Source organism: Manis pentadactyla, chromosome 17 (assembly GCF_030020395.1).
Source record: "Manis pentadactyla isolate mManPen7 chromosome 17, mManPen7.hap1, whole genome shotgun sequence".
NCBI classification, from domain to species: Eukaryota; Metazoa; Chordata; class Mammalia; order Pholidota; family Manidae; genus Manis; species Manis pentadactyla.
This window is the reverse complement of record NC_080035.1, coordinates 57,243,645-57,256,044: the sequence shown is the minus strand read 5'-3', so window position 1 is coordinate 57,256,044 and position 12,400 is coordinate 57,243,645. Positions and strand designations below refer to the sequence as shown.

The 12,400-nt window shown below is 39.9% G+C and overlaps 1 protein-coding gene across 6 annotated transcripts in view; it reads left to right on the top strand.

The window, feature by feature from the left end:
• The window catches only part of NALCN (sodium leak channel, non-selective), a 290,775-nt gene that overhangs the window by 184,830 nt on the left and 93,545 nt on the right, over positions 1 to 12,400 (top strand). For all 6 annotated transcript variants that reach the window (XM_036893731.2, XM_036893732.2, XM_036893733.2 and 3 more), the window contains one exon: positions 4,056 to 4,130. In XM_036893731.2, the coding sequence (XP_036749626.1) occupies positions 4,056 to 4,130 (75 nt within the window). The remainder of the gene's footprint in view (positions 1 to 4,055; positions 4,131 to 12,400) is intronic.

The window sequence follows — 12,400 nt, the reverse complement described above, 5'->3', positions numbered from 1 at the left end:
TCGATAGCCTTGCTGGGCGTCCCACACAGACAAAAGGGCAGCCTGGACAGAGTCGGGAGCTGCCTGAGGACTAGGTGAGGAGACAGCCCGAAAGATCCCCCAAACAGGGCCCCTGAGGCCCCCTCTACGATGCCAGAACCTCCCGAGTTCCCCGAGAGGTGAGGGCCAGAGCGCAGGAGCAGCACCGCTGCGGGGACCGCGGTCCAAGCAGATGCCCGACGGTGGGTAAAGGGGTCTTTGCCAATGTAGTTAAACTAAGGTTTTTGAAATGAGACTTCCAGGATTCTCTAAGCAAGCCCGAACTACAGTAACACGTGTCCTTAAAAGAGATGAAGAAGGGCTGGACCTGCAGGCAGGAAGAGGAGAAGGCCATGTGAAGACAGAGGCAGAGACGGGAGGGGTGCTGCGCCAAGCCAGGGGTCGCCCGTGGCCGCCCGAGGCTGGAAGGGACAGGGGAGAAGCCTCTTCGAGAGGCTTTGGGGCGTGGTGCTGCTGAAAATGCGCTTTCGGACAACTGGCCTCCAGGATGACTGTCACAGGATACAGTTCTGTCACTTGAGGCCACCAAGGCTGCGGTTTGCTCCAGCAGCCCTAAGGCGCTAAACCCAGAGGGTGCCCCTCAGCGTCAGAGGACTTAGCAGGGGCGGCAGTGGCGGAGGTGGTGGCCAGTTCAGCAGAGAGAAAGCCCAGAGCCCCCAAACAGCACCGCCACTGCCCTGATGGGGGACGGAGGACAGGCCACATGGCCGCAGTGGACCCGACGCCAATGACAAGCACATTCCTTGACCTTAGACTAGCAAAAAGAGCATTTATTCAAATGTGAGTGACTTTTAAAGGACTAAACCGAATTGTACCAAAACTCAGTTTTCAGCCATCAACACAGATGGAGGGCTTATGGAGTAAATTAAATTCATTTGTAGCTATGTCAAGAAAATTATTTGTTTTGTATATCTAAGTTTATGGCTGTATATTTTCATATAGGCTGTACCACACGTCAGGGTTGTCAGGAGAAGACTAAATGAAAAATGATAGTTGCAATCTATTGAGCTGTTATCATTATTATTATCTGTAATATTTTACGAGTAAGGACCCTGAAACTCACAGTACCTGGCAGGGCCAGTTTTCTAACCGAGGTTTCCAGCCTCACCTCTCCTTCTATCAGGTTGCCAACCTACGTCTGCTTCATTTGTGAACTTCCTAGCAGTGAGCACAATGTTGTATTTACGCTCCTGACCAGGCAGCGTCTGTCACATTGATGGAGTCCAATCAACTGCTTGTCGAATTTAATCGAACTGCATAACCTCCCTGTCCCTAAGTAGCCTGCCATCTGTCCAGTGTAGGGAAAATAATTAGAAATAAAACCTCCTGCCAACCCAGAAACCTCTCCACCAAGGTAGATGAGAAAGAAAACAGTTTTGTTGCTGAATAGGCACTGACCCAGACTTCCATGTCCTCACAGACAACCACTAAAGAGATCCTGAAGGGAGAAGGCAAGCTGTGTACACTTCACCACGTTACATTCATGTTCTCAAGATGCAAATAACTAGTTCTCAAGTAAGAAGATCAGACAGCACCATTTGTTAAATGCAATTCCCCCTAAATTCACCTGGTAATGGAGGTGGCCATCTGTGGTCATTAATTGCCTTAATCCAAAGGAAAAATAAAACTTCTCATAGCTCCAGACAAGTAGACAGTTTTGCAACCTGGAGCCACATGGCTAAGTTCACTCCCACCCTCCCAACACCCTCCCTGTTTACATGTCAAAGAGATTGCCACTCCACTTTAAAAAAAAAAACATTCCTGGGTAGTAAAATAGGTGAAGCTTATTTTGTTTTAAAAAGATGTATAAACATCTCAAAGGGACAAAGAAAAAATTTACAGAGACAAGGTTCCTAAAGGAAATGCTCTGAGAAGAGGAAGAGAAACAGTCACTTTCCCTTCTTTTCAACAGGGAAAAATTTTTTTTCTTTCACATTTATGTTTCCCTGTTCCCTGGGAAGATAGGAAATCTAGTTAAATTAGGACAAGAAGCAATGTCTGCCCCAGTGCCCAGGGTGTGAGGGAGTGCGGGACAGCTCGGACTCCAGCAGAGGACCTGCAGGTGGACATCTCTGAGTTACGGCTGAGGTTGCAGGGACAGGGTAGATGCCGTCTGATTCCACCTTTGATAATAACATCAAGGTCAACATGCAGTTCACAGGAGGGGAACTACACTTGGGGTGGATATGAACTGCTCTGTTTGGAATAATGTCTGGTTTAGAGGAAGCCTCAATAATATGCCTACTGCCAGAAGCCCATGGTGTTGCAGACGTGGTGACATCAGTAAAAAATCTACAGTCTAGACCATTCTGTATCTTCTTCAAGTGCTCTTAAAGGACATGGCTATTAAAGGAAGGGCACTGGCACTTGTCCCAAGCCAAGCATATCCTGTCAAAATTTAATAATATTTGGAAGCATTTTGCCCCTTATTATATAGTCATTAAACTTGAAAAAGAGCTGGCCATTAACTTCTGCATAATGATCTCTCTGGTATTTAGAAGCCATGACTTTCTTACCTTCATGTTTAACCACCTAATATTAGCAAATGGGAATAATCTGTTACGAGGAAAAATAAAAGGAAGGATGTAAATTCGGAGTGAAAAAGATTATCAGATGATTGTGGAACTTCAAAGAATTCAAAGTTGTAAAGGGACTAGAAAGTAAAGTAAAATAATTTTACTTTATTTAAATTCTACTTGTTTAATTCTCCTTTTTTGAAATTCTACTTTTGTTTGTAGTTTTTCTTTTACCTTATTTACTCACCCCAAAAGAAGCTTATGCTTTTTTGTTTTTGTTCTGGGAAATATGGTGAAATACAAAGAAAAGGTGAAAATTTCATTTTCCACAAAGGCAGGCACCATTAAACTTTCTAAGGTAACTCCATCTAGCATTCTACTATTCCTTTTTGTACACAGGTGCCCTTCTACCTCTAATACTCTTATTTAATATTGTATGTGAGCATTTTTCAATACTACTAAAATTCATGAGTATATTAGTTAGCTATTACTCTATAACAAATTATGAACAATATAAGAGCCTACAACAATACACATTTATTGTCTCACAGTGTTTCTGCAGGCCAGGAATCGGGGACAGGCTCAGTGGGTGTTTCTAGTTCAGAGTGTCTCGTGAATTTGCAGTCAAGATGTTGGTTAGGGCTGCAGTCACCTGAGGGCTTGACAAGGGCCAGGGGATCCACTTCCAAGATGGGTCACTCACGTGGCTGCTGGCGGGAGGCCTCAGTTCATCACCACATGGACCTCCGTAAGGTCACTCACCTGGCTGCTGGTGGGAGGCCTCAGTTCATCGCCACATGGACCTCCTTAGGGTCTCTTGAATGTCCTCATGACATGGCACCTGGCTTCTGCCAGAGTGGGTGATCGAAGGGAAAGCAAGATGAGGGCCCCAATGCTTTTATCACATAGGCCCGTAAGTCACACATGATCATTTCCGTGACTTACTGATTACACAGACTGCCATAGTCACCATGGGAGGTGACTCATTGGAGTGGGAACACCACCGGGCCACCTTGGAGACTAGCTACCACAATGGAGAGTTTTTTATTTTATAATAAGATAATTTATTATAATAGATAATTTTATAATAGCTATCTCTATAGCTGTATTAACTACTTACGTGCAGGTAGGTACTATTTCTAGTATTTCATTATTACAAATAACTCCCTATTTGTATATAAAGCTTTTCATCAATACTTCAGATTATTTTCTTTTGATATAGTCTTAGAAGTAGGATTGCAGAGTTATATGTTTTTTTCCTTTTTCTAAGCTTCAAAAAGCAAATGAATATTTTGTATTAGTCATTTCAGTCAGCATATTCATTTCCTTCCATGTATTTGTGGTAGATACCTTAAAATACCTATACCATGACTCAAAACTCTATGTTTATTTTTCACCTAATGCATTCCATATTGTGTGTATTTTAGATAGATATTATATATGTAATATTTTGATATTTATGGCATGTGGGTTTTTCTTTGTTATTTAACCGTTGAATAGATCCTCCTGAGTTTGTTTGTTGCTGTTATTTTGGACAACTTAGAACTTGATGAAGATCTAAAGAAGCTTAAACAAGTAAGTAATGTATGGGGGAATTCTTTAAATCTGCATTTTAAAAAATTATGATAAAATGTCTGCTTATAGGTAATACTAACACAGGCTGAGTAAAAAATATATATTTTAATAAATTAATGCAGTCTGAGTTGGCAAAATAATTCTCTTTAACTTTCATCTACTATCAACAAAGGAAATTTTTTCTATTGCTCTATAATTATCCTAGGAACATTTTTACATTATTATTTCAATAAAAGTAAGATGAACATACTAAAGTAAACTGGATTTGGAGACTATTCTCCTTCTGCTATTATACGAACATTGTTTGGAAATGAAATGCCTCAGGGCCAGATTGTTATTTTGCATAATTATATGTAATGCTCTTGATCATCACCACAAAATATTAAGCATCAACTTGCCTGACCTCTAGACACTGAAAGAGAATTTAGTTTGGGTGCCCATTGTGATTATACAAATGGAGTAAGATAAATGATCAACTATGTGTGAAAACAGATTGGGTATTACAGCCTTGATAATCCTAGCCCAAAAAATGGAAACGAAAATGTGTGAATGTTATACTGTTGATGGCAGAAAGATTACAGGTATGACCAATCATTCTCATAGTTTCTGTTACGTGGAGGATACTTGGCTTAAATATTTGGCTAGAGACTTTTGAGAAGTAGAGCTGGTGACAGAGAGCCCTGGATAAGATATGCTTGGATCACCCTCCCCAGCACTTCGAGAGAAACTGGGATGTTAACAAGGAGGACCAAAGCTCTAAAACCAATCCTCTGTGGAATTCTAAGAAGGCCCTACACATTCAGAATTTTCCAATTGCATCTGAGTTTTCTATTTTTAACAGAGCATGGGTATAACCTATTTTAATGGTTTTGTTGTCATTTACATACCCAAAAGTCCCTTTAGGCACCTCGCCCTGTAACTCTTGCTTATCTCCAAAGCTTATGCTTTTAACCATGGATAGTCAGTAAAGAAAAAATACATACTGGATACAAAGATGCCCTCTGGGGGCATATCAAGAAAACTTTAAAGTTCTTTCCTTTCCTAAAGCTACACAGGCAAATGGCTACCTGGGTACGGGGGAGATTATTTCTTCTGGACCATTTCCATTTGCACCTACAGTGACAAGTTCTTCAAATGAGAGAAAGGAACTTCTTTTGTACCATTGTTGTAAATGCTTCACATGGCTTCTAGTTTTAGAAGAGATACGTAATTAGTGACTTCAAAATTGAAACTGACCAACCATATAAGCAGACAGAACCTGTATGACCACCTCAGTCCTTGCTTTACATATCTGGTTTCTAGATGTGGATTTTCCTATATCCCATGTTTACTGTGGATACATTTTTAAGGTCCCCTGATAGAGTACATTGAAATGTGAATTCTATAGAGAAAACAAAAAATATTCTATTTTTTAACTGGTGCTGCAACCAGGTTCATTATGGTTTTAAATAATCATTGGTCAATTAACATGCCATATAATTCCAGCCCACTTTTGTAAAATAATTTTCTGCTAGAAAGCAGTAAAATAAATCTCTTATGTGGCATTTTTTTTCAAATTTACGGATTCAAACCTACTAATATTTTTGTGGTGTTGATGTTATATATATATATACTACATCTGACCTTTTATCTGACCCTTAAGTGAAAAACCATATCAGGGCTTTTATTGGCATCTGACTGTCTTCCTGGACTATAAGGTTTTAACAAACTATATGGTGCTTTGCTTTGAGTATAAATCATTGGTTATAAAATGGCTTTTATTTAATCACTTGCTAAATATTGAAATGGTTTTGTGTTTCTGGAAAGTCTGTACATCAGAGCTGATTATGCAGTTGTGTTAGCCGACAGTCTGGACTGTGGTCCTGGAATATTTAGAGATATTTGAACATTGAAAATCCCATTCATAGATACAACAGCAAACTCATTTTCATTAGTACTTTTCATATTGTTCCTTAGTCATGACTGGACCGATACTGCATACCTACTAAAGTCATGTATTAATTTCATACTTTAAAGTCATCAAATTGCTGTGAACGAGATATTATTGTAGAGAGCTAAAATTGTTCCTGGCTCACTTTCTTCCATCTTTGGATTAAATTATTTTATGTTTTCATTAGTTTTTTAACAATTGTGTCATTTTTTACATCCCTAGTGTTCCTTATTGCCAATGATCTTGGCATTTGAGGTAGGGCTTATCTCAAATTGTTTCATAGTTTCAAGAGCACGCTCACATACACCTACACCCACGTCCACATATGCATACACGTGCATGCACTTTCATACACACGTGCTCATAATAATGTGAATACTTGAAAATTCACACTGTCTTTTACACTGTCTTTTAGACTTCCAATAAAAATGCTCCCTGAATTATCTTTTATTCAGTGTTCCATGTGTAGACCCAGTCCTTAAGTGCTGAAGATGTGAAAAAGTATTTGATTTTCTTCATGTTTCAAGTTCCAGGAAACACCATGTATTCCCAAGTCTGTCTTTGTTCAGTACAAACTTTTTTTATATTTTACCCTTTCCACCAACTAGTCTTAAGTTTTTATAGGTACAATAACATTTGTGGATCACTTGCCCAGTCCCTTGTATTTTCACTTAAATTTCACAGCAGCCACAGGAAGCAGGTATTACTATATGTATCTTACAAGTGAGGAAACTAAGGCACAGAAAAGTTAAATAAGTTACCTAAAGTCACACACCCAGTCAGTGAAAGAGTTAGGATTTGAACCCAGACAATTTGGACCCAAACCCCAGACTCTTAACCTCTGCACTATACTGAGTCATGCCAAAGCTGTATAAGTGCCAAACATGAGTCAGGCTTGCGGAGGCCCATTCATAAGACTGTTAATTACTAGTTTATAAATAATGATGTTTTAGATGACAGAGACATCGTTTTAGTCACAAATTAGTGGTTGATGTGAGGGGCAGTTTTCTGAGGAATGAAAGTGAATTAAGCAACCAGTCTTTAAACCAATCCAAGATAGTTCTTTGTTTACCCTCAAAAAGCAGATGGTCAAATCAGAGCCTTTGGTGTTAGGACTTTGCAGAAGGTACAAGCTAAGATGCTCACTACCCACTCCACATGCGGCAGATGCTGCCCGAGGCCCCTCTTCCCCGTGACCTTCTGGAGCCATGATCCTCATTAGACACGGACATAATGTGCCTGCGGCAGATTCACATTTTAGTGAGGCCTCTACAGACTTTTGTGTATCTTATTATGATTGTTATAAAAATAATTATGCTGAAATAAAATCTTGGTGCATAGACATTTTTCAAGAGTAATTAGAAACCCGCATGAGTTGCCTCTAAAATGGAGATGTTAAATACGGAACACTATACAGAGTTATTAGGAAGAGAATGTCAGTTCTCAGGCTCAGGAGAGGAAATGGGATCCTGAAGATGGGCCAGAGAGCACATAAGGGTAGAAAGCAAAAAGGCACAGTGAAGAAATTCGAAGGGAAGAGAAGAAAAAAGAAGTGAAGACATGAACTAGGAAAATACTCAATATGTGAAATTAAAGGAAAGAGCACAGACTATGAATATAACCCAGTGATGGGGGTAGAGCGGGAGTGACTGAACCCAGAGTTGGGAAGGTGATGTAGTCAGACTGCCAGATAGCAAAGGACCCCGACCCTTCCAGAAGTTCCTTGAGGCAGGTGCAGTCTACATGATCAACTGGTGGTGGAATCATGAAATCATATTCTTACTAAGTACAAACATGCTACATGGCCTTTTTCTGTTGTTTTCTGAAGTCCGTGACCTTAACCACAGTGGTGTCCAGCCAGGGACTGCAGACCTGTAGGCCTCCACAGGAGAAACGAAGGAGCAGCAGCCTTTTTGAGCACTTCAGGAAGCCTAAAGGAGCTGTGCACCGACCCAGCGTCAGACCACCTGAGCAGCTCAGATCCAGCAGCCAGTTCTTGGTGGCAGCACTGCTTCCTGATGCTGAAGCTCTGAGGTCTCTTCATATAGCCTTCCTTTAAGGACAAAGAAGCAACAGCGAGTTATTCACTGCTTTAAAAAGGCATTTTGATAGCAATAGAAGGTCTTTTAAAAGATTGGATCCAGAGGGGAAGAAGAGGGTTCCTCGGGGACAAATTTTGGAGACTCTGAAGTAGAGGCCTGTTCCCACCACACCCCTCTGCTGAGGTCACAGGTGCTGTGCCTTGATAGCCACTTAATCACTGTTCCTCTGTCACTTCAAAATAAACGCTGTTGTAAAACATCACACCAATTATGCATCCATGTATAATCCATCTATTGCTTTCTCTGTGCGTTGCATTTAAGATGCAATCGATTCCAAGCAGCAATACAACAGTAGCCATCACTTCATAGCTGCTGTAATTTATGTGAGCCCCAAGTCTGATTTACATAGAGACTGTGCTTCTCTTTTCTGTGCCCCCAAAACCCGAAGCAGGACGTGTAGATGGATAATAGATGCAGATATAGATATATAGGTAGAAATATAGATATTTAGTGGTTTTCTACAGAAATTAGAAAATTGACTAGAAATGGGATTGTGAATGTGTAATTTGGTTACTGAGAAGCCACATCAGTTTGTATAGAGGCTAAAAATCCCCTTGACCTTGTAGTAGCACACAGTGACCTTGACTTTCAATGATGTAGCAAAAACACTGGAGAATGTACGTGCAGTTTTGCAGACCTTGAAAATGAGAGACTTCTTGCAGCTTTAATGATTTTTGCAAATTCAGTGCAAGACAGATCTAAAGGGTTTCTTTCAAGCAGTCTAAAATTCATTAAACTATGAGAAAAAAAAAACCCACAGGGAAGCCTCAGGGAAAGAATCATTGGAAAGGGAAGTATAGAGAGTCTGTTTAGATTAAATTCAAAGCTCTGAAATTAAAACTGGTTCCCCAGTTCTGTATCAGTCTCATTTGAATCCTGGTTCAAGTTTGATGATGTTTGCTCTTTGATGGTGTCCACTGCATAGTGCGGGATGGGCATGTAAAGGAGGTTTTCTCTCTTATTGACTGATTTTTTTTTTAACAAAACCAATATAAATCTTATATTTCTTCTTAAAATATGAGCTCCAGGTTCATGTTTCTCTTTAGCCTTACCTACGGGCTTTCATTTTCATCTCTGCCTTGTCTTCCACATTGAGGTCATTCAGATTTCAGGCAGGAGCAGGGAGAAAAGGTGTTGTTAGCGTGTTCTCTTCAGCCAAGCACTGGTTGTCATCTCCCCATCTTAGTGGAGGCTTCAGCCTTCTCAGGATTTTATCAATATCTCCCAAATGAACGCAACTAATATAACATCAAAAAGGGGTGCACCTGCTACAGTAAGAAATATTGCCTCTTGGAAACTACCTTGTACAAGGTGCTTCATGTTAAATTGTCTAACTTAATCGTGAATATTAAAGACACAGAAATTCGGGAGAGTACATTTCTTGCCCACGTTCATATGATTTAAAAGTGCCCAGACTGGGATAACATGGGCTCTCTGGCTCTAATCCAGTGTCCTTGCTAAAAGATGCCACACTGCCTGATCAGAGAAGCAGCCCATTCATTCATTATGAGATACATGTCTAAAAAGTGGATTACATGCTTATATTTGTGGATCAGCATATTCTGTCTCTCTCTGGGTGTATAGATCAGGGTCGAATTATAACTGGAATATCACTTAGTGAGCCAGGAATCAGTGTGGAGGGTGGAGGAGGAAGGTCCTGTGATCAGATAATGTAATGGCATCTGGTTAAGGTCACATGAGCATCCCTTTTATAGGGGCATGTTACTACTCAGAGACTAGATCTGCCCATTTCCTAATCCTGGGGTCTGAGTACTCATCTATTGTACTTCAGATACTGTGTTGGGACAAGATATATAATGATGACCAAGACATCATTCCTGTCTTCAAATAGCTTGTGAGCTGGTGGGATAAAGTGACAAGTAAACAAAACTACAGGGGGTTTGGGGAAGAGGAAACACACCTAACATAGATGATGATCAGAGATGTTTTCTCACAAGTATGTTATAGATGCAAATCTGAAGGTCAGGTAATGCCTGTCCAGGTGAAGAGTGTTATAAGGAGGCATGAAGAAAAGTACTTAAGCTTTTTCAATAGGCAAGAAAAAGCAGAGTGGATTTTTGGAGGCCCTAGTGTTCCCTGTGACTCAAGTGTAGAACAAGGGAGAAAATAATGACCTGAAAGAATGAGCAAAAACCAATAGCTGAAATGCTGTGTGCAGTGCTAATAAGCATTGAGATATTATCCTGAGGGCATTTAAGCAAAAGAGTGGCATCATCTCCCCTACATTAGCTGCAGGGCAACTAGGCTGAAGCTAGGAGGGCCGGCTCCCCAGGCAGGCAGTGATTGCAGCCTCAACAAAAGGAAACAGAGATGGAGAGATGCACAGGAGTCGTGGAACACAGAGGAGAGGGTTTGGGGGACCAGTTGGATATACAAGATGAACAAGGGTGTCACCCAGGTTTCAGACTGCCGAGACAGAATGCAGAAGGAAGAAATAGAGGTTTTGTTCATTTTTTTCAGGAGATAGGGGTTGATCATATTTTCCATGAGATGCCCAGGAGATATCTATGAGACAATATTTATTAGTAGATGAAAGATTTAAAGCTTAGTGGAGATATCAGGATGGAAACAGATACTGCAGAGAAGCAGAAATAAACATGCAAGTGGTAATTAAGCCTTTAGAAATCATGAGTTTACCAAGGGAAGAATCATTCCCTGAGGAATAACAAATGAATTGTGTGAACCAATGAGGAAGAGTCTGAAATATGAATGAGAAGTCACAGCCCAAGACAGGAGGAAAGTCTAGAATGTGTATGTCATGAAATACAAAGGTAAAAGTGTTTCAAGAAGGAGGCTCTAGTCAGCAATCCCAAAGACTTCTGGAGGTCAAAAATGGTCACTATAGAAAACGACCTATATACTAATATCAGAAAGAATAAAATACTTAGGAATAAATTTAACCGAGGCGGTGAAACATGTTGTACACTGAAAACTATAAAACAGTCCTGGAAGCAAGTACAAAAGACAAATAGATATAAGTTGGACTTTTATCTTCTACTACATACAAAAATTAACTCAAAATGGGTTAAAGACCTTAACATATTAAGACCTATGACTACAAAACTCCTACAAGAAAATATCGTGGAAAATCTTCATGATGTTGAAATTGGAAATTATTTCTTGGATATGACATCAAAAGTACAGGTAATAAAAAAATAAACAAATGGGACTACATCAAACTTAAGTCATTTTGCATCAAAGGCAACAATCAACACAGTGAAAAGAAAGTCTATGGAATGGTAGAAATATTTGCAAATCATGTATCTAATAAAGGGCTAATATCTGGAATATATAAAGAATACTACAACTCAACAACAAAAAAGCAAATAGCAAAGAACTTGAATAGACATTTCTCCAAAGAAGATATAAGAATGCCAAAGCATATGAAAAGATGTGAAATATCACTAATAGTTAGAGAAGTGCACATCAAAACCACAATGAGATACCACCTCACACCCACTAGGATGGCAACCATCAAAAAACCAGAAAATAAAAAGTAAAGGAGAAGATATGAGAAATCAAAACACCTGTGTACTCTTGCAGGGAATATAAAATAGTGCAGCCACTATGGAAAACAGTATGAGATTCCTCAAAAAAATAAATGTAGGTATGATACACCAACCCCACTTCTGGTTATATAACCAAAAGAATTGAAAGCAGGATCTTGAAGTGATATTTGCAAACTCGTGGTCATTGCAGTGTTATTCACAAAAGCCAAAGGGCGAAAGCAACCCAAGTGTCCATGGACAAAGAAAATATACCTCCAGTAGAATTCCATTAAGCCTTAAAAAGGGAGGAAATTCTGGCATGCTACAACACTGATGGACCTTGAGGACATTATGTTAAGTGAAATGAGCCAGTGACAAAAAGATAAATGCTGTATGCCTTCACCTTAGATATGAGGTATCTAACAGAGTCTGTTCATAGGAACAGAAAGGAGAAGGGTGGTGTTCAGGGGCTGGGGGAAAGGAGCAAAGAGGAGTCCTTCAATGGCTGCAGAGTTTCAGTTTTTCAAGATGAAAAAGTTCCAGGGGTCTTTTGCACAACAGTGAATGTACTTAGTGCTACTGAACTGTACCCTTAAAATTAAGTAAGATTGTACATTTCATATTATGTGTTCTTGACAATTTAAAAAAATGTTAAATATTGAAATGGTCACTATGTTAACAATAAGGAGGTGGTTAGTGTTGGTGGTGCGAGCAGGCTCAGGGACTTCA